The sequence below is a fragment of the Calliphora vicina genome, chromosome 1 (genome assembly GCF_958450345.1).
Source record: "Calliphora vicina chromosome 1, idCalVici1.1, whole genome shotgun sequence".
NCBI lineage: Eukaryota > Metazoa > Arthropoda > Insecta > Diptera > Calliphoridae > Calliphora > Calliphora vicina.
The window spans coordinates 53688021-53712113 of record NC_088780.1 but is presented as its reverse complement, the minus strand read 5'-3'; the positions used below and the strand labels follow the sequence as shown (position 1 = coordinate 53712113).

Sequence of the window (24093 nt, the reverse complement as noted above, 5' to 3'; positions counted from 1 at the left end):
TAACTTTAGATTAAAACAGAACAATACATTGTGATAATGTGGGTAAGACTTATAAAAGTTAAGATTTGATTTTTTTCTCTAACTAGTACATCCCATTCCATTCTGCGGAATGGTAATGCTATATGCAATATACAAAAGCAAACAAAAACTTACCGTATCCTTAAATATTTCTTCTCTAGACATAATGTGGGATTTATTGCCCCTTTCACCATCCAAGGTAATGGCATAGACATCGGGTGGCTGTAGTGGTTTCATAATGCCCGCATAAAAGAGACCACCCATGTCGGTGAGTACTCGGGTCTCTTTGCGATACAAATGATCTTGTGTTAGCATTAGGGAACGATCGATAGGATTAATTTTACGCGGTTTAGCCACACAAACTTGTTTTGACATTTCCGTGTCGGAGCTGCTGCGGTTGTGATTGTGATTGTCATCATCGATTTCATCCTCATCAACATTATCATCGTCGGCTGCTGCTGCCTCTTCTTCTTCTTCCTCGTCATCATCGACCTCGTCATCTTCGTTATCAATATCTTCGTTGCCACTGGAGCGGCGTGATGATGTAGAGCTGCTTAGTTTAGGTTCTTTGCAGACAATAACGTGAGAATGTTTTTCAGAGGAAGCATGTTTTTGAGCTAAACGTAATACGCCATTGCTAGTGCCGCTACCACTACCACCAGCACCACCGCCAACACCCACACAATGGGCAGCAGTAACCGATCGTTGATCTAATGAACTGGGCTCCAAACGTACCGGCTTATAGATGAGGGTAGTTGTGCTATTGGTAGGTGTGTTGGTGGTGGTATTATCGTTTTCTAACTCTAAATCTGGAGGTGGTGGGAATTGAGGATGTGTATTGAGGTGGTGATGATGATTTTGAGACTTATTCGTATCGGTAGCAAAGCGTATGAAACTGGAGGGTGCCAGATAATTGCTGGATGTTGTGGTAGCACTGCTGCTGGAAGATTTCGTAGAGAATTTACCAAACTTGTAATCACACAGCGGGGATGAGGATAAAGTTGTTGGCCCCACGACCGCTGTCGATGAAGACGATCTCTCGGAGGCGGCCAACGATAGAGCAGAATTGCCCACCAAGGATATCTGTTGATTTGCTTGCAATTTGGAGCATTTCTTTTTGTTCTTTTTATTCTTGGATATCTCGTCCAATTTGCGCTTCTTCTTGCGATATTGTCTGGTTATATCGGCCAAACGCATGCGCATGCTATTCTCCATAATGCTAAAGATTTCCTGCGGTGTTGGCCACTTACCCATGCGTTGAAAACTCGGATCCACGCAATTTTGAAAAGCATTTTGTAGTTCCTGCTGCAACTGTGGATCATCGAAATCCAAATCGGCCTGCTGAGTTTCAGCCAGCAGTTTGTGGCGTTTCTTTTCCTTGGAGTATTTCTTTTTGTTTTTCTTACTGCACTTTTGGGACTTTTTACTGCTGCTGCCACTGCTGCCCAGGCCGTTTACTGAAGACGATGATTTTGAAGATTTGGAATGTTTATGCTTTTTACGTTTGACTGGGCTCTCTGCCACTGCTTCGGCTATGTGGACTGAGAAGCAAGTGCCACTAGTACTAGTCGAGGGCAATTCCAATGTTTCCAACGATGGAAAGGTGGAGTTTTGTATATCCAAGGGGGAGAAGGTTGATGCGACTGGTTTTACAAAGGCATTTTGCGTAAATGAGGCATTAAAATGATGTGGTGAGTTTGTAGATGCGGGTCGGAAAATACCATTTGCAGCATTCATGGTTGTACTTTGTACTTCCTCTTCTTCTTGTATTCTTTGCTCGGCCAAAGCACACAACAGCTTTAGGCCGCCCAACGGTTCAACGTCTTCACTTTGGGCTAGGTTGGCCACTGGCGAATGCGAAGCAATTACAAGATGTTGTGAGGGTGACTGCGGTCGTGGTGAGGCTGGAGTGGGCAGATTGTCCGCATGTAAAATCAAGGAGTTATGCTGCTCACTCAGGTGTGTCTCCAAATGGCTGGAATTTAATTCCATCACTGGGTGTTGTTCGGGAGCAGCTAGATGGCACATGGTTGATTCGTTTACCGCATCCAAAGGTTCTTGTTTCACTCGTATGTTGACCGTTTTGGCCAAAGTACTAGTGCTTATGTTAGATAATAATTCCAAACCTGTCAAATCCTCCGGATTAGTGTGTGGCGTTGCAGTGCTACTGGTAATGGTGGCCGTCAACGAAAACGACTGCTGATGATCATGATCATGTAGAGGAAGAGCATGATGCTGTTCCTCGATTGCTTCATTAAGTTGTGCTGCCGTTTGCTGTTTGATGGGACTCTTTAGTAGAGGCATTTGTTCCTCTGGCCGCAGCAGTTGGTAGGAACTCTCCACCAGCGGTGTTTCTGCTCTGTGGCAATTGTTCGGCGGCGTAGATTTTGTGAGTTCTAATGGCTGCTGGGCTTCCGAATCGTGATACAATTCGTCATTTTGTGTTAAAGGTGGTGTACATTGAGCAGTGGTGCATTGTTCCGTATTTGCTGAGCTGCTGCTGCCACCGTTACATTGTGTGGTTGTGGTGTTTAGGTTGCAAGATGAATTCTCGTCTTCACTGCAGACCGGAGTATCCGTTTGTATATTAACATCCTGCATTTGGGGTGCAGCTGTAGCGGGATGAGCTTGCGAAGGCATGGTATTAGGAAGAGCTGGATTAACTACACGCGGTACGCCCATCACTATTTGTGGGGAGGACGATGTGTCCATGTGTTGTGTGGTTGTTTTGAAATGTAAAGCAGGCATGTCATCCGCCAAGGGAGTCGGTGGCCCAATACTGGAGCTCAATGTGGTGCCAGCCGGGTGGGGACATGTTAAAAAGCCACCAGATGTCGTGCTATTAAGTGAAGTCGAGGTGTTTGCCAGCGACGTTAGGGTAGTTGTTACATTCGGACTACTTTGAGATGACTGAGCGGGTGTTACCCTATTTAAGGTGGCAGAAAGATTGAGCAATGTGGGTGTGGGCGAGGGAGTAGCAGTCTGGAATAAGAGTTGTGTTGACAAATGGCTGGGGGCTGCAGCAGCTGATGCAGCGGCTGCTGATTCCATTGTCGCCGATGTGGGAGGGGTAGGTAAACGCATTAGATTTAAAGCTTGTGTGTTAGGAGCCGACAATTCCAACAAGTTCGTTGCACTGTGAGTCGTTGTTAGAGCTGAGTTCTTGTCCCTGTGATCGTAGTGAGCGGGGGGAGGTGGTGGCGGCGGTTGTGGGACATTCAAGGCTGCTGCCGTCAAAGTTGTGGTGGTGGTCTTTGAGGCGGCGGCCATAAAGTCGGCGCTACTCCATTCTTCCATTTTTAAAGCTGAGGGCGGTATTAACAGTGGCGGTGGCACTGAGTGACCATGGTGATGGGCTGAAGATATCAATGATTGACCGTTGGCTAAAGCTAATGTCGGTGGAGGTGGTGGTACTGGTAGAGGAGCTGGTGCTAAAGCTTTGTGTGCTGATGCCTTCGACTGACCTGTGTCGTTTATGGAAGCTCCTCCACCACCGCCAGTCGTTGCCAAACTCATAAAACGCGTTGTCGTCGAACTGCTCATAGTTGTGCCGGAACTGGAGCCAGAGACGGAGCCACCTAAACTTAAATTTATCGAACTACTGGTGCTATTTGTCTGCTGATTGTGCTGGCACAGTGTGGAAGTGGCAGCCGCTGCAGCTGCTGCCGCCGCGGCAGCTGTTAAATAGTTTGAACCCAAGAGCTGCAATGACGTGGCATATGGTTGTGCTGCTGCTGCCGCTTGCAACGTTGAATGTGGACTCATGGAGGGAAATAAAAAGTTTGGCGGCGGTTGTAAAGTGGCCGGTGCCGTACCCTGCGGTATGTAGGAGGGCCAGACAAAGGCCGCTGCAGCCGCCTGTTGGAAGGGATCTGTGGGTGTACATAGAATTGGATAATTTGATAATCCTTTTGGTATATGGAATTTTTCAAATTTTTTTTTTGGATTTTACACAAGCGAAAATGAAAAGAAATTATTTAACATTTTTTTTTTTCAATTAAAATTTTGTTTTTGTATTTTTTATTTTTGTAACATTTATGTATGAGTGGTTGGTTGGTTGGTGTTTTGATTGGAATGAAGGTGGTAGCAGAAAACAAATTTGCAGTGGTGTATGTGGATGACAGAAAAAAATGGGGCAAATATGTTGGGAGGGGAAAAAAGAGAAAGGGAATTTAAGCAGATTAGTTATATGTTTGCATAATAGTTAATAATTTTATTTAAATAATATGAAGCTATAATTAAATAACGAAATTTTGCAGCAGAAGAGAAAAAGAGTTTCTTAAGTAATGGAAAATATTACTACTATTTATACAGTATATGTGGGATTTCATGACAAGAGAACCAAGAGTCAAGAATTCTCTGAGTTACAAGTGTTTCTTCTCATCCATATAACTTACTACCTATTGTCCTTAGCAAAATACATACAGTCAGCATCTAAAGAAAGTGTACAACTTGTTTTTACATTTAAAACATTTTATTTACATATTAAAAAACTATTTGTTCTCCAGTTCTAGTATATTTAACAAAACATTTAATTGTGCTCTTGCAATATATAAACAAAAAACTAAACTAGTTCAACTGCAACAAAAACACTAACAACAAAACCAAAAATACTCCATTTTTAACGCGTCAAAAGAAAGTGTACAGTTTAGGAAAATTAGAAGAAAAAACGTGTTTAGTATTTTATTTGACATCTATTGGGTTTTAAAACAGTTTAAAGCCTCCTTGGCATTGTTTCTACCAATTTTGATGTCACCGATGTTGGGATGTTGAACCACTCTTCCTGCAGGATTTCGTGTAGAGAGTCATTGCTGGTAATATTTCATTTTCTGATCTGTCTGTCCAAATACTACCACAGATGTTCAATGGGATTAATGTTCGGTGACTGTGGGGGTTGTTCCAGTTGTTTCGGTGTATGATACAACAACCATTCTTTAACAAGTTAAGAAGTATGCTTCGGATAGTTGACCTGTTGGAAGATCCAGATTCGGTCTACACCATTTCCAATTGTATTTCAGAAATTTCTAATTATATTTCAGAAAATTTCAATTGAATTTCAGAAATTTCCAATTATATTTCAGAATTTTCCATTTATATTTCAGAATTTTCCAATTATATTTCAGAAATTTCCATTTATATTTCAGAATTTTCCAATTATATTTCAGAATATTCCAATTATATTTCAGAATTTTCCAATTATATTTCAGAAATTTCCATTTATATTTCAGATATTTCTAATTGTATTTCAGAAATTTCCAATTGTATTTCAGAATTTTCCAATTGTATTTCAGAAATTTCCATTTGTATTTCAGAATTTTTAATTTATACTTAAAAAGTTTCTAATTGTATTTCAGAATTTTCCAATTGTATTTCAGAAATTTCTATTTGTATTTCAGAAATTTTCTTTTGTATTGCTATTAGAATTTTCTGAAATACAAATGGAAATTTCTGAAATACAATTGGAAAATTCTGAAATACAATTAGAAACTTTTTAAGTATAAATTAAAAATTCTGAAATACAAATGGAAATTTCTGAAATACAATTGGAAAATTCTGAAATACAATTGGAAATTTCTGAAATACAATTAGAAATTTCTGAAATATAAATGGAAATTTCTGAAATATAATTGGAAAATTCTGAAATATAAATGGAAAATTCTGAAATATAATTGGAAATTTCTGAAATATAATTGGAAAATTCTGAAATATAATTGGAAATTTCTGAACTTCAATTGGAATTTTCTGAAATATAATTAGAAATTTCTGAAATACAATTAGAAATTTCTGAAATACAATTGGAAATGGTGTAGATTTAATTTTCTAATGATAGGTTCCATATTTTCTATAAGAATGTTTAGGTAATCGGTTTTGCTCATCAAACTATCAATAAATATGAGTTTTCCCATGCCACTTGCCGCCATACACCCCCACACCATCACCTAACCACCACCATGCTTTACGGTGGATAGTACATTTTTTGGTCGAACTCTTGATTTTTGCTTCTCCAAATTTTACTCCTTTTTTTACTTCCGAAAATCTCAAACTTGCTTTCGTCCGTAAACAGCACATTATTCCAAAACAATTTTCTTGGGTTTTATACCTGTTTGCGAATTCTCGAAGTCGCTCTTTATTTCGTTTGGAAATGTGGGGTTATTCTCTCGGAACTCCACCATATAGAGCATTTGGGTGTAGCGCTCGGCGAACCGTACTGTTACTAACTCCCACTCCAGACGAATCTGTTAATTCTTCGCATAATTTTACTGCACTTACTGTGAATACTTTCTTCACTGCTCTCACAATCGATCGTATTTCAAGGTTGTTAAGGCGTTTTGGTGTTCCGGCACGTTGCTGATCTTCTAAAATTCTAAATTTTTTTGTTTGTCTATAATTTTTTTTACAGTATTATGGCTTCTTCCTATTATAGAGGAGATTTCACGTGACGATTTGCCTTCATTTTTAAATTTTATGACTTACTTTCTTGTTTCAATTGCAGTTTGTTTTCCCATTTTGGTTTTAAAGTTCTCGCGATCAAACAAGAAAAGCTACTATCTTAAAATCTCATGAGACTAGCAGCAAGATCCACAAAAAATTATAATCTAGGCAAAAATAAAGAATAACAATATATTTTTTTATGTAGCTAGAAAAATCTTATTGCAATTCTAAATGTGTACACTTTTTTCTGACGCGTTAAAAATGGAGTATTTTTGGTTTTGTTGTTACTGTTTTTGTTGCAGTTGAAATAGTTTAGTTTTTTGTTTATATATTGCAAGAGAACAATTAAGTGTTTTGTTAAATATACTAGAACTGGAGAAAAAATTGTTTTTTAATATGTAAATAAAACGTTTTAAATGTAAAAACAAGTTGTACACTTTCTTTTGACGCTGACTGTATTTCCCAAATAGTTTCAAAATCAAAAACGTTTTTCTCAAAAGAAAGCTTAGCTCATTTCCTTGAAGAGCTTTTTGGACGCTAAGTGGGATGCGAGTTTTTAATATACATCAAAATTGTTTTGTAACTCAAAACATAAAATTTGTTTTGCAAAATGAAAAACTTTGTTGACAAATTAAGTTTAGGAACCAGGTGCAAAAAGGTGAAGAGTGTCTCAATTTTAAGAATGAAGTTACAAAATATTTTTTTAGATCTTAGTTTTCTTTTGTTTTTTTTTCATTATTTGGAAAATTTTTTTTTTCAATTCTTATTTTAAAATTTTTTAAATTTAAAAAAAAAAATATTTTTTTAAATTTTATAAAAAAAAATTTATTTTTTTGGTGAAAAAAAATTCGGGCTAAAAAATATTTTTTCCGATTTTGACCCATTGTAGGTCCAACTTACTTTGGTCCTACTATATACGTCGTTACAAAGGTCTTTGACATATCTATCATTAGATATCCATATTGTCTATAATAATGACTTAGTAATCCAGATATAGGTAAAAATAGGTCAAAAATCGAGATTGCCTTGGTTTTTGCCTCATATTTCAGCGATTTGTGGACCGATTTTGCTGATTTTAAATAGGAAACTTCTCGAAAACATGTCTGACAGAATTATTGAAGAGTTAGATCCCGAAGATATCTGGGGTCTTCAGAAAATTGATTTCAACAGACAGACAGACATGGCTTAATCGACTCCGCTATCTGTAGAGATCCTGAATATATATACTTTATAGGGTCGGTAAATTATATTGTGGAAATTACGAAGGTGTAAATATGTTTTGTTCATATACTCTGCATGGTTGGGTTTGACCGTCTATACTTTCTTACTGGTTATTATTGTAGTTTGTATGTACTTTTCCCTTTAAGAAACTCTTTTTCTCATTGATCAAACTAATTTTATATTCTTCATTTTGTGCGGACATTTGTAGTGTAACTTACCTAAGGTTGAGGCAGTGGCTGGTAGTAAAACCACTTGACCTCGACTTGCCTCTCGGGAGTATTGTAAACCTACGGTAGCGGGGGACATGGATATCACTGATTCAATGGGAAGCGCATCTATATAGGAAATTAAACGATATGTTGGTTAATTTGTTTCAATTAAATGCATTAACAATAATAAAATCATATATTACTTGAATATTGCCAAAATGTTGAGGGTGCACGATTAACACTTTGTAAACTGGCCGCATTAGCTAAAGCTAGTTCATCGGCGGTTGCTGAACTGGTCATTAAATCACCATTGCCAGTAAAATAGATATTACCACAACCGGTGCCAACACCACCTGTAATTATAAAGAAAATAAAAATTCAATTATTAAGACTATAAGTCTAATCTATCGACATTTTTTATTATTAATTTTATTTGGTTAGTTGAGCTTGAGGTCACTTTTTTGTTACTCTTTGTGTAGCATCTTCAGGAAATATGTTTAACATTATTTTTAGTTAATAAAATATATATAAAATGCATCTCAAAAAAGGCCTTTTTTATCAAAAAAAAAAAATAATCATTGAGGGAGTGATTTCCATGGTTAGCCACTCTTCAAGCAGCTCACTTGGGTCCATTCAAAACTGATCCCATTGTGATAGTTAAGGCCGATACCGTATGTACAGTGGGGACCACAAATGAGTACATGTTGTTATTTTGGTTATTCTTGTGGAATAACATCCTAACTTTTTTCTGCCTTTTATTTTATGTTTAATATGTAACAAAATGAATTACAATTGAAAACAAAAAGCATCGAGTTCTAAGAAGAATTTAATTTTTTAACATTTTTTTTCAAAAACGAAAAATTCTTAATAGTATTGAGCTCGGAACATAGATCTTGATCGCCATATCGCAGTGAAATTACTTCTTCCCCAGGATAAGCGTTATTATCTACAAAGTCAAGAGATGAATGTGAAACATACAAAGAAGAAGTCGGTACTTCGAACTGGAAACTATTTCGGTAGGAAATTTTGCTCGCTAAGCCATTTTCACGGTTTTTGATGACTGCTTTAATTCACTGACCTGCTGAAAAATAACTTCTTCCACAGGTTGACGCTTTTATCTACAAAATCGGGATGGTGAGTCTATAAATTCAGTATGATGAGTCTTCAAAATACGCAGATAGTCTTCCTAACTCATTATTTCGCCGATTGTTTCACAATTGGTGACACAGTAAGGAAACAGTAAAACACGATAATTGCATGGGGCTGCTGCTTTATATGGTGCAACCTTGAACCAATGCAAAGAATCGATGAAATAATGGATAAAGAAAAACATCTGCGTATTTTACAGACTCATCATAACGATTTTGTAGTCTCATCATCACGATTTTGTATATAAAAGAGGCAATCCTGCGGAGTAAATTTCCAATGGGATGGCGACCCAATGCACACGACAAAAATCGTTCTTATAATGCAGTTACCAGCTCAATGTCCCGAACTCAATACTATTGCGAATTTGTGATAAATCGTTGGAATTTGTACGAGCTTTAGCAGCGGATTGAGCATGAGAGCGGGAGTATTCCAAATGAAGTAAATGAAAAAATTGTGGTAACTATACTAAAACGCGTAAAAACGGATTTTGAAAAAAAAATATTAAAAAATGCAATAGTTTTTGTGGGGTGCAAAATTGTGTACATGTGAGTTATTTTAGTTTTGTCTGTTTTTTACTTAGAACTCGATGCCTTTTGTTTTAAATTGTAATTCACCGTAAATCATGGCGCTGGATCCATCATGATATGGGGGTGTTTCTCATCTTCTGGTGTCGGTCCAGTATATTGGATAATGAACAAAATATGCGCCCCGGACTACATAAATATATTGAAAAGCATTTGCTGTGGAAGAGATGCCCTTGAGATGGGAGTTTCAGCAGGATAATGATCCGAAGCACTCCTCAAAATTGGCAAAGGACTGGTTTGCTGTCAACAAAGTACATCTTATGGAATGGCCTTCGCAGTCACCGGATTTAAACCCAATAGAACACCTTTGGGTAGTGCTCAAGAGGAAGCTGGAGGATTTTGGTCCGAAAAATAAGGACGAATTGTTGAAAAAATCTAGGAATAGTGGTTTTCCATTGACAAGGACGTTTGCAAAAAAAATGGTTGATTCCATGAGTCGTAGATGCAATCAAGTTGTGAAAAACAAAGGTAGAGCAACAAAATTATAAAATAAAATAATTTTTTAACGAAAAATGAAAAGATGTGCCTCTAAAAATTTAATCGTTTCCAGTAAAAATATTGACTCTTCACATTGTTAGTCATATAATGTATTTAAATATGAATGAAAAGAGGAAGAATGATTATGTTTTTTCTCATGCTGTATGTCTGATAAACAAAACTGCATATAAATTTTTTAAAAAATTAATAAAAAGCACTCGTTTCTATTATATTTTCCAACACTGTATGTTTGTATGAAATTACTTTAAGCAACTAAAAGTATGCTACGAAATCATTTTGATTTATTTACGACAATATATTTGCCTAAACTATTTATTTTCTGATAAAACACTTGTTTAGTAAAGTAAATTAACCTTAAAAATCCTTTAAAACGCTTTTTTGTTGAAATAAAATAAAAAAACCTCACAGAAATATTCGCGCGTTTTATCAACTAAATATGTATTATAGGTTGTTGTAATAATTCATGGAAACATTGTCATAATAACCAATATTTTATAAGAAATGTTTACATTTTAATGTTTTCTAAAGAAAGAGTAAATTTTATTACACAATAAATACAAATAAATACTCCTGCAACAATAATAAACAAGTGATGACGTAAAAAATAAAGAATAATCCACTACACACTCAAACACATGCATGATTTTTCGCCATCATTTAAATGGCGGCAGTCATAACATCATAACAGTAAAAAGTTCTTTTACATTCTATTGAACACTTGCACACACATTCCAATAACATATTCAATCTATACCTCTCTCTCTCACTCTCTGCCTCTCCTCTGAATTAAATTAAAATCCGTTATACTAGAGTTGTTTTGTTTTTCTTTTAAACACTAACACAGATTAACTTGAATTTCACAACAATTTATATGTATTTGTTTAGTTTTTTCTTTTTTATTAAAATGTAAAAAAAAATTAACCTATATTTTAAATTTATATAATATTTTCTTTATAAAATAGAAATTTTTGTTAATAATTTTGTTTAGTTTCATATTTTTGATATATTTCTTTTTTCTTTATAAATTAAAATTAAAACTGTAACGTGTTTAAAAGGAAGTGAATAGTTTTTGCTACTGCTGCTCCGTGGCAATATACAACGGATGGATGACAACAGTGTGTTCGAACCGCTCAACCTCAACTGTAATTGTGTAAGTGAATGTGTGTGTGTGAAAGTGTATATGTGTGTCTATAACACTATTACTGCCACTGTGATGAGCAAAAATCAAAATGACCTTGAACTATTTTATTAAAGCTACTTGCAAGAACCCCAACAACAGCAACAACAACAAATGCATTTTATTGTTGTTTAAGGACTTTTTACAACAGCTTGTTTTTATTGTAGTTGTTTTAAGTAATTGCAAGTGTAATAAGTAAAGGAAAATTTATTAAATTTCCAATTTACATGTTGTGGCCTAAAGTAATGAAAACTTTTTGTTATTCTTGTTTTTCTTTTTCGTACAATCAACTTAAAGTTGTAAATATTAAATTACCAGAAATAAGTATAGGCTTTTTCTATAATTGAAATTATATTAACCCTCTAACCCGCCAACTTAAAAAAGCTAAAAAAAAGTTGTCGAATAATTTTTTTTGGGGTAATTATGACCCAATAAACTCAGAACAGCCATCAGAAACTAATTTGCAAATTAAGTTTAGGAACCAGGTGCAAAAAGGTGAAGAGTGCCTCAGGGCATTGTTGCTGGTTTAGGTGTAAAAAACAATAATTATGAAACGATTTTATTGAAAAACTAATGAAAAAGAACTAATAAAAAATATTTCGAATAGATCGGGCGAATAAAAGTTAGTAAAAATTTGATTTAAAAAAAAATAACGCAAAATTTCATGTGCTAAAATTATTACATCACTCACAAAACAGCTGACAAAACAAAAACTTAAAGTCAGAATGCATTTCGACCTTCGAGGGCAATGTTAACAAATCTGTAACTAAAGTCACAGTTAAATTTAAAAAAAAAAATATAATTACTTTGAGATAATTGGTGTTTTGTAAAGCATGCATTGAGAAACTCTTGCGGGTTAGAGGGTTAATAAAATTAAGAATGAAAAAAAAAAACAATAAATTGGACACAAACTAAGTCTAAAGCAAAAATTTACTACTTTTTTGAATTATTAAATTGAAAATCTTTTATTTTTGGATCCATTATTGATATTGCTCTGAAATCTTTTCCATATTATTTATAATTTAGTTGTCTAACTAACAAATAAAATTCGAGGCCATTCGGTCCAAAAGTACGACGGACCAAGGTATGTTAAAATTTTAAAATTTAAATTTTTAAATGCCTATAACTCAGAAATTATGAGAGATAAATAACACACGCAAGCCGAGTGCATTCCCAAAATATAATAATAATTTTTGAAATCGGATGGGAAACAATAAAATGGCACGTGTTTAAAAATGTTACATGTCAAGCCGCCATAGCGCCGCCCCTGGAGTATTTGTAGAATCTATTTTAATAAATTAAACTCGAATACTTCCTGGCTACGCCCGCGTCATAATTTATCCCGATAGGACCAGCCGTTTAGAAATGCCAGATTTATTTCCAAAAACATTTTGATTCTGCCCTGAATTATTCGAATAATTTAAATTTTTTTAAAAAAGTAAAGAATGAAGTTTTGTTGTCGGTTTTTTAATATTTTATTGTTAAAGAAAAACAAAGTCCATCATTAAATTTTCATCAGAAATATTCTGATCAGATTAACTCCCGAACAATCTACAAAACAATTGACTAGCAAACCCTTTAAATTCCGTTTTGGAGCTATGCTTTAAACAATTTGAGCTAGTTGGACATGATCCTGAATTCAAATACAATATAAACGTATTAAGAACTTTTTTATGTCGTTCATTGATTCGGGTTTTAAATTGAGTAAATAATTATTTAGTAAATTAATTACTCACTATTTCTAAATTATTTATAACAAATTGTATTATACATCAAGCTCTATCAACGTTGCCGAATCTTTGCTTAATAAACTGGTCTTGGGGAATTACACAATAAAGGAAATCTGTCCAAAGTTTGATATCATTGTCAGTGAACGTGACTAATTTGAAATCAGACAATGCATGATTGACGCATTTACAAATACGCAAAAAGTTTATTATCGTGTTAGACAAAGATGTTCAACGATGTTCAAAATCATGTATAAGACGAACTCCATGCTTTTCTTGCAACAAAACTTTAGTTTGCAATACATATTTGTGTTTATCATTAGATTTATTAAATATTTTGCAACACTTACGTACGCGGTTAATAACATCACTTATATACATATATTTTAAGATCATGGCCTTTATCTATTTCAATGTAATCATTATAAATGTCATCCTCAATATCACTTTCAACGACCGTTTCAAAATCACATTCTCCATCACATTCAACTCTACTTTAATCTAAGTTAATATTTTGATTATTAATTGCGAGTCTTCTAATATTTCGCCATCTAAATAACAAATATTTTATTCCGTACCTTTTATTTTCATTGGTTCAAGTCCTAAGTTAAAAATTTTGAAACATTTGTTTTTAGAATTGTAACTTCTTGCAGTAATATTTATATATTTATAGAAGCAGCTATCGGAACACTCATCTACAGTGATCGAAAGTCCCTTTGTCTTTAGTTATTTGTCGAATTTCAGAAACAATACAATTTTTTTGAGTCATTATTACTTATTTCAATTTTAAATTATGAAAAATTTTAAGCAATTTAATAAATTTAAATATATATTGTTACGAAATTGTACTTGAATTCAACTATAACGATTTTAAGGGCTGATTTAAAAGTAGCATAATGCTTTCAAATAACAGTGCTGTAATAGCAAACTGTAACATATCTGTGGGCATTATTAAATAAAAGCTTTCAGTTGATTTGATCGTAAGTTGGCAACGCTGTATTCGAATTCAAATATTCAGTTAAAGAACATTGTAGAAAGTACGCCACAGATGGCGTATGTATTAGTAAGATCTAGAATATTCGAATTTTGACAGTTAAAGAAAAATCTAGAGTGCAGATGGCAGTGTTATAAATAGTGGCAGAGGTTGCAGTCGTTAGTCAGTTTATCAGAGACGCTATTCAAATAAACATCAACTGAGTGCCTTAAAGTGTGCTGTGTTTTTCAATTGAATTCGTGTACATTATAAAGTGTGTCTTTATTTCTGCGAATTTATAAACGTGTATAAAAAACACTGAGTAACTATTTAATTCTGTTGCTGTTGTACATTTTAAATAAATAAAGAGTTGTTACAATTTTTAAACCACTAAACGGCTTTTATTTGCAATCAAAAGTATACAGAGGCGACACGGCAAAAAAATATATTTGTCTCTTTCGCTCGAAACAATTTCAACTGGTTTGGTTTTGTGCTTATTTATATAGTTGTTTGTTTTAACGCACTGTCTGTATTAAACCGCAAATTTTGTTTTCTCTTTCTATCGAAACAATTTCAAAAAAAGCTGATTTTAGTGTTTTTGAACTGTCACATTTGACACCTCTGTATACTTTGTGGTATCCGGTTTATTTAAAGGAAATAAACCAGCGTTTTGAATAGGTTAAAATGTAACAATATGAACATTTATTCGTTTTATTCGATTATTCTACATAAATTGTTCGAATACTTCGTTATTCGAAAATGGCCATTTTTAAATTGTTCGAATAATTATTCGTAAGAAATTATTCGATTAATCGAACGATCATTAGCCGAATGAATACCCTACTAGCTAATTACTGCGAGTTATGTATTTTTTTAAAATATTAGAGGATATATATTTGTTTTATCATTTTTGTGAATAAAATAAAAAGTTGTGGACAGATTTTAATCATTTAGGGCTTGTTTTGTAACTTTGTTTTCCATGCGCGTAGTAAATATTAACAAAAATTTTGAAATTTTGCAAAAAAAATATAATATGTATGTAAGTACGTAAGCTATGAGTAATAGAGTGTCCTAAAGAATAGCTTTTAGCGAATAAAAATTAACGTTAATTATATAGCGGAAATAAATATGTATTAAGATTAAAGATTAAATTAAACTAAACTAAAGAACTAAAATTATACTAGTTATTAAAATTCATAGAACCCTCCCTCCTACAACTCCATAAACTTAACTTACAAGTAAATTAAATTCAAACCAAATACAGATTTATAACAATATTTCTCTAACAACCACTAATAAGGTATCAAACACAACAGCGGTAATAATCACTTTTACAAATACCATATCAATAGTTAAAAAAGAAAAAACAAAGAAAAAATTAACCCCCGAAGAAAATTACAAATATAGAAAATCAATTATTTATTTGTAATAAGAGAAAGATTGACAAACAGCATAAAACAAGAAAAACAAAATTATAATTGACTGCAGCAGCAACACAACAACGACAACAACAACATCCAAATAATTCTACCCCAAAGCGCAAATTATTTTGCTCTTGTGTAATACATAATTGTATACTCAAGAAATTAATAATGGCAACAATGACCGACCTTCTACTACTTATACAGTTTCTCCTCTACCCCACCCCTTCCCCTCTCTTTTATCAAATGAAAAAATTCCAAACATTCATTCTTCCTCCTGCCAAGAGTTTTCCCCCCCCCCCCTTTATATGAAACCTGTTAAAGAAACAATTATAAAAGGATTTGCAATTAAGGAGGATGTAATATGTACCACACGAAGAAGTGGAAAGGGGCAGAGAAACAAAAACACGTTGCGAACAAGCCATAACGAAATGAATTACAACAATTGTTAGCAGCAAGAAAAGCGAATAGAAAATAAAATGAGATTAGAAATTTATATGGATGGCATGATGTTCGAATGGTGTTTAAAGTGGAGGATTGTGCTGTTTATTTTGATGTCGCTGTAATTTAAGTGATTTGAAGAATAGAGGGTGTGGAAGGAAGTACATGGTGATGATGTTAACATATGGACAAAATCTCATACATACTTGCTTTTTGAATGGAGTTGATTAATATTAAACAGAGTTTTGAAAGGATAAGTTTTGGTTTCCTATTTAGAATAACTTTAAAACTATTTTGGATTTGACAGAATTATTTTGTGAATAATACCTGTCATAGAAAGATATATGTGTTTACTTTTCATCCGCCTTTAAACATGGCCAGAATAGTAGAAAATACTCTAATTTTGAGGAGAACATTTCTAATTAGGTTTGCAAACATTAATGATAGTTTTATTTTTATTTTTCTCTTTATAGGCCAATACATTTGTTTACATATTTTTAACGAACATTTCATTACGAATAAGTTTAGTTTTAGGCGGCAATAGGAAAATTATATAGAAAGTTGAAGACGTTAAAGTAAAGTTGAATAACTTTTACAATTTTTATTAGCAATATCTCAAAATCGACCGACTATTTGCGAAAAAGAACTTTTTTATTGTAGAAAATTAATGTCTGGGGTATCTGGGGTTTTACGACTTTTTTATTTCTGAATTTTTTGAAAAGATACCTCTATTTTAATGTTACCGTAGAAAATCGCCCTTTTGACCCTTAAAACAAAAAAATTTGGCTTGACAATGTTCCGCAACTTTATCCAGGAGTGTTAGGTCTACATTTTTCTGAATGTACCAACATCGAAAAAAATCCAAATAAAAGGTATTTTCTTAAATTTATAGGGAAAATGTCATTACCACCACCTTTTTTGCAACAATTGCAGTTTTTTTGGACACTCTATTCCCAACACATCCGGTAGGAAAGCAGTCCGGTTAGCACAGTACTCGGACTATTTGATACGAACAGTTAAAGCAAATGCAGGTTTAAAAACATACAAGGCTCAAACATTTTCTGACAGGAACTCTGCTAAAAATTTAGAGGCCAAAGACAGAGCACGAAAATTGAAGTTAAATTTTATACAAAAAATATACCTGCTGCATAATATATGACAAAACGTATGTTCTGGAAAATTTTTCGTGGCTTCCGGGTCAATATTTTTATGTTGCTGATGCTCGAGAGAATGTTGTAGAAAAGTTCTTGGTATGGCAAGCAATATGCAGTTGCGGCCAAAGAAGCTAAACATTATTTACAAAGGACATTTATTACAAAGAGAGACAAATACCGAAATTTACATTAAGAAAAGTTTACAAAAGATGATGCTTCCATTCATAAGACTTCTTAATGTGTCCACTTATTTATGGCCTGATTTGGCATCCATCACTATGGTAAGCAAGGTCTTGAGTGGTAAAATTACAATAATGTGGTATTTGTACCAGTAGAAGCCAATCCTGGAGCTAAGGCCAGTGGAGAGATATTGGGCTCTTGTTAAAAGAGAATTGAAGAGCACAAAAATGGTGTCCAAAAGTGTGGTAGATCCTTGTCAAACATCCTTGTCAATAGAAAACCACTCGTCCTGGATTTTTCCCCACAATTCCTCCTTATTTTTAGGACTGAAACCCTCTAGTTCTATTGGGTTAATTTCCGGAGACTGCGAAGGTCATTCGATAAGAGGTATCTTGTTGACAGCACCAGAAGACACCGACATTTTGGACCGACACCAGAAGAGGGATAACTCCCCCATATCAAGATGGATCCACCGCCGTGTTTTACGGTATTCTAGGGCTGTGGTCAGACGAAACAAAGGTAAATTTGTTTTGGTCCGATGGGAAACATTATGTTAGGAGCCCATACAATAGGGCGAAGTAGACAACAAACATTTTATAAACTATCATAATACATTAGGACATTATGACAATATGACCTAATAGCAGGCCGTTTGAATCTCCCAATTGTTTAATAAATTATTTCGAACATTTGATGCTAACATAATAACTTATTTTTACATGAGGGAAATGTTTGCTTTTTTAAAAAAAAAACTTAACTAAACCTATTCTATAGCCAGTTTTATTACACATTTATTTACACTTTTTTTAAAAAAATTCCATAAATATATCATGATAAATTGGAATAGTACTTAAAACATTTTATATATACTCATCATATGAAATTAATTCCTTTAAAAATGTCTGACAATTTTATAACGGAAGTTACAAAAGAAGGAAGTGAATAAGAAAAAAAAATTGCAAAAGAAAATCAAATAAGCAGAAACATACCATTTCACAAGCAGACACAATAAGCAATAAGTCAGTAGAATTCTTCTAATGAAAACAAAAAATACGTCGTAGTACAATTATCATCCCTTACCGATGCCAAGGTAGCAAGCAGTTAAACATGGTTGTCTGTATGAGCCGTGTATTAAAACAGAGATGGAATTCAGATGAAACTCCCACAACTATAGAAAGTTACAATGTCAAATGTGGAAAATAGAATACAGTAAGAGGACAGTGGTAAGTAAACATCAAACACAGCATCACCAACAACAAATATTAATAATTATAATGAACAGAGCGATAACAACAAAACTAAGGAAAAAAAAAGTGAGAGGCACTTGAAACAAAACAAAAAAAACAGGGGGAAGCAACAAACAGCATGTTTATTGAAAAATCAAAACAATGAAAGAAATTCCATACAATTGCAATTACTTACTCTCCAATACTCACAAGTAATTTGCTTTTGTTTACCTCTCAATCAGGGATGGGATGGTTAAGTTGATATGTACGGACGTTTTTTCTAATACTATTTCATAATGAAAAGTACCATGGTAATCCCAAAACTAATTTGATACTTTCAAAGCATTTAGTATTTTATGTATAAAGACTAATTCACAAATTCCTAAAGAATGTAAGCTAACCATTTTCTATAGAAAATCATGTGTGTACATCAATATATCGGGAACTCTTCCGGCTAGGTTGCTATTTAAAATCGACAAAATCGACCCACAAATGGCTGAGATATAAGGAAAAAAACAGGGAAAACCTAGATTTTCGCCCTATTTTTAATCAATATCTGGTTTACTAAGTCATTAATATAAACAATATGGATATCCAATGATAGATATTTCAAAGTCCATTGCAACGATGTATATATGAGGCTATAGTAAGTTGGAAATACAGTGGGTCAAAATCGGGAAAATTATTTTTTTATCCGATTTTTCACCAAAAAAATTTTTTGTCATAAAATTTTAAAATTTAAAAAAAAAATTTGGAAAAAACTTTTTTACAATGAATTAAAAAACAATTTGGAAAAAAAAATTTAGAAAAAAAATGGAAAAACTTTTTAAAAAAGACCTAAAATATTTAAAAATTTTATTTTAAAGTATAATTTTGTGAAGGGTATATATATTCGGCACAGCCGAATATAACTCTCTTACTTGTTTTCTGTCAAGAGGGGCACCTGGCTGGCCTCGCTGTAATTTTTGCAAAAAAGTGATCCTTTTCTCGGGCTCATATCTTGCAAACAGTTCGGAATTTTGATTTAAATTTTCAACTTTAGTGCTCTGAGGTTGGAAAAGGTACTATATTTGAATATAATTTAGAAACCGAGTACATTTTCCATCCCTGCTATCAGCTAAACAATTTCATACTGACAAACTAACATACATTCATGCATCCAAACATATAATTAAATAAAAGCACATACCACCAAATACACTCGTACAACAGGAATTCATTCATTCATTCATCAAGTCAACCATATTCAGCCACCCAAACACAGTGGTGTCGATTGAGAAGTTGTATTAAATCTGAATCTTCTAAACTAGTGGTCGTCGAGGAGGACATTGGCTCTAAGAAAATAAAATTTGTGACCTCCCTGTTAGAACAAAAGTTCACATACAGGGTGTCAAAGTCGATAACATCTTTCTAGGAAAAGTTTGTAGAGCTTGTAACTTGAACAAATATTTAAAGATTTCAATGAATGAAACTTTGCACAGAAAAAAGTTTCAACATAAATATTTCAATTTATAATATTTCCGTCATGTAGAATTTTATAATATTTATGAACATGTTCTTATTCTGAATGCAAATAGTTTGGTAAAAAAGTCATGTTCGATTAATAATATTTATTAAAAAATTCATTCCAATTAGATAAACTTAAATACGTTTAAGTTTATTTTCACAATTTTTGTTCTTTATGGCAAGGGCTACAACTAGAGATGCTAATCGGGACTGATTTTTGAAAATCCCGGGGATCGGGATTTGGTAAAGAATCCCGAAATCCCGACCTGGGGTTTCGGGTTTTTCGGGAAATCTAAAATCCAGAAAATTATAAGAAAGAAACGTACATAATTATGTCTTTACAATTGAAAGTAAATTTTTTATTTAGCAATTAGTTTTTATTAGGCACTAAAAATCATACTATTGAATCAATGGTTTCGTCTGCCATTCTGGAACGATTTTGTTTCCGACATATAATGCTGCCAAAAAAATCTTTCATATTGGCAAAACCGTTTGCAAATACTTATAACAAATATGCAAGTATTTTCCTCTTGTTCCTTCAAAAATAAGTGATCTATCTAACTTGGTTTCGTTATTGTTATTTGGGTTTTTTATATTTATTAATAATATCTTTTAGCCTTTGAGCAATCGAAATATTTTCATTTTGTTGGTGCTCCTCATCTGAGATAAAATCAATTTCGTTTGAAGAGGATTTAAATTGAGTGTTGTTAGATAACTTACAAAAAAATGTGAAGAATTGATTTTCCAGAGCCCCACTCTAGGAAAACCAAAAATCCGCTTTCCTTTATTAACTAAGTTGTAGCAGGAGAACTTTGCTGAACATCACTTTGAGATATTCGGGCATGTAGAATGTCAAAATGCATAAAAAAGGCACACAAAAATGACAATTTCCCCTATTTATTTATGAAACGGGATTTGGAAAATCCCAAAAATTCCGGGATTTAAAATTAAAAAATCCCGGGCTTCGGGGTTTAAGAAATCCCGAAAACCCCGGAATTTTCGGGAACGGGATTCCCCGTTTGGCATCTCTTGCTACAACTTTGCCTCAGAGAGTAAATCAAAATTCCGAACTGTTTGCAAGATATAAGCCTAAGAAAATGATCACTTTTTTGCAAAAATTACACCGAGGCAACAAATCTTTGGGGGCCCATAAAAAAAGTGCATGACTTTTGGCAAAACTGGGAGATCTTTTGATCTTCTATCACGTAGTGGTGTCCGTATATGGTTATATTTTTTCGTGTTGCACTGTGTAAGCAAAGCCAATTTTTGTAATAAGTTTGAAAAATGGTACATTTTTTATAAAAATGGAGAACTGGCTGCAAAAATAACAAATTTTTCAGATACGTTATTATGTTCACTACGCTTAGAAGTATGCTATCAAAATTGTATGTACCGAATATACAGTAGGGTGGGTAAAATGTTTTGGTCTACAGGCATATACATAGCAAAAACGTAATTTACGAAAAATTCTAAGAAAATTTCCCCAAGAAACTATGGGTTCGGGAAATTTTCGTTTAAGAAATTTCACTGTCTAACAAATTGGGACTTTTTGATTGGAACAGAAAAGCGACCCTATAATTCTGAGTAGATCATTTTTGTAGAATTAACTTATAGTCCAGCTGGTCTGAATTTTTGTTTACAGTGGGTAAAATTTTTACCCAATATCATGACCGCAGTGTTTTACGGTCTTCTTGGATCATATGCCTCTCCCATCGGATCCAAACAAATTTATCTTTCTTTCGTCTGACCACAGACCAAGAATACCGTAAAACATGGCGGTGTATCCATCATGATATTTGGGTGTTTTTCATCTTCTGGTGTCGGTCCAATATATTGGATAAAGAATTAGATTGGATAAACTTAGAATTTTAAATAAACAGGAATTTACCTACTCAATTTTTTTTATAACAAGGTTGTATTAAATGAAATCTGTGCATATTTCTACAAGTCATAAACTATACAAAGTTTTCAAACCCCGAGGAGGTCAACTTTGACGTCCTGTATCTCACTTTGTATTAAGGCTTATGTCCTTCTCTACTTTTTGTATTTGTTCATACATCATTTTGTAATAAGACGAGTAAATTAGAAGACCTATTTTTATTACCACATTTTTTTTTCGATTGAACCCACTGTACCACTGAACTCTCTCACACAGGCACGCTCTTGTACACACATATACTCCCACACACACTTTCAATCTTATTTTCCTACAACCACATTCATCCCTCACAAGAGAAATCTTTGATTTCTTCCTTGTTTACCTTATTTTTGGTTTCCTTTTTTTGTTGCAAAATTATTTTTATAGAAAGCTAGTTTGTAGTATAAATATGGGCAAGTACTTGGACAATGATATGTTGTTTAACCAACCCCCTTTGTGCTCTCCCCTCCTAACCATAATACAATTTTTATTTTTCCTTGCTTCTGGTAGACTTTTTTTGTTGTCTTTGTTTTTGCAAAGAAACTACGTCACGAATATGTGCTTTTTGGTCCCCCTCAACAAGAGAGTCCACAATTTCATCCTTTATCATCAACTTAAAATGTTTCTTCGGTTTTAGCTTTAATTCTTTTTTTTTTGTATTTTTTGTGATATTTAGTTTGAATTGAATGTGGTGGCTTGGCTGTGAAATAAATTCAAGGGCAGCACCATAAAAAATAAATCTCAACATCTCTTAATACATCAAGATACTCACACTAATGCAGTTACAAAAAAACATTCATACATGCATAGTATGTGTAGAACAACAAGGTTGCCAGTATGAACTTAATTTAAGTATTTAATGGGTTGTTTGATTTAGGGAAATATTAAAAAGTCTGTGAATATTTAACAATGAATTTATTGAGAATCCTATATTCAGGAAATACATTAGGAAATTCGTTAAAGATCGACCATTAAATTTAAATGAAAATTTCGATCGCTTAGACAACTTTAAAAAAGAGGCAGTAGCATAAATGATCTTAGCAATCCAACATTTCAGCCAGTCTTGTCCTATGAAAAATTATCTCTTAAATGGTCTTTGAAATGAGATCTGCATAATACACGAAGGTTCTGACAAAAAAGTTCCTCCTGGGATGTCATCGAAGAAGTCATGGAAGTTGGAGTTTCCCCTGAGGCATAATGAAGCCAACTTGCATCTAGACCAGGGATACACCTTACCTTCAATTCCCATATTGGACAGTGATTCAGCAATACAATTCCTAAGAACATTTTTCTTCCCAGAGGCTCTAACCACAAAATGTCTCGTCATTTCGTTTGGAGATGTCCGGCATTCTAATGCCAAATTGGATGTCGGTATTTAAGGAAATATATTCCCTGTATATTCCAAAAAACCTCAGCCATGTTTGGTTCATTTCATAGCTGAAATCGCTGAAAACAATATCCTTGAAGAGATTATTCTCTTCCAATTGGTCTACTCTATATTGGTATATTAAAGAACCTGTCTCATAAAAGTTCTCTTGTCTGCAGATCATCGAAACAATAAATTACTTCGGATAACTCAAGTTCCTTCTGTTTTATGCAGCCATCGAGTCCCATGACCATAGCTTCAACTGGTAGCTCAACAAGGAAAAAATAACCTTAGATGCTTTGGTAATTTAGATACCTATGACCATCAGTGCCAAACTCCACCATATTCTAACAAAGGACTAACGGAGGGTGGATTTTTTAAGATCCTAAGATCCATTTGGTACTCCTATGGCCCTTCTTCGCGAATAAATGACCGCAGTTGTCATGCCAAGTCTCGCTTGAGTGCTTTGACTTCAGAATGACTCTCAGATACTTATTCAAGATCGCAATGCATTAAAGAATTAAAACACTTAAAACCAACCACTTTTCTGCTTCATCATGCACATAATAGGAAATGCATCTATATTGGAACTAACAACACGACAATAATCCAACACACACTTCTCGGGTTTTTTGAGAGATAAAATTGTGAATTGAAATTCTAAAAGAATAGTGAATTACGGGAAGATTCCAGTTGAACATTGAACATTGTTTGTAGATGTCTTATATACATACTCGTGTTAGAGTATCTGCTGATCTTGTCTATTGCTGTCATACAAAAAACGTCATAACATCCTTTGACATTTTCATAAATGTTATTAAAGTTTAGTATATATCAGTGTAATTAGTCATTTATTCTCTGAAGAGTGAATCACTTCCAGGGTTTATAATTTA

General features: G+C 33.6%; 1 protein-coding gene across 3 annotated transcripts in view; it reads right to left on the bottom strand.

The window, feature by feature from the left end:
• wge (winged eye) overlaps positions 1 to 24093 on the bottom strand; it is a 123329-nt gene that overhangs the window by 32738 nt on the left and 66498 nt on the right. For 2 of the 3 annotated variants that reach the window (XM_065513560.1, XM_065513568.1), the window contains exons 3-5: positions 8084 to 8233; positions 7890 to 8006; positions 154 to 3926 (exon numbers count right to left, since the gene is read on the bottom strand). In XM_065513560.1, the coding sequence (XP_065369632.1) occupies positions 154 to 3926; positions 7890 to 8006; positions 8084 to 8233 (4040 nt within the window). The remainder of the gene's footprint in view (positions 1 to 153; positions 3927 to 7889; positions 8007 to 8083; positions 8234 to 24093) is intronic. The other variant, XM_065513576.1, reaches the window with a different exon arrangement.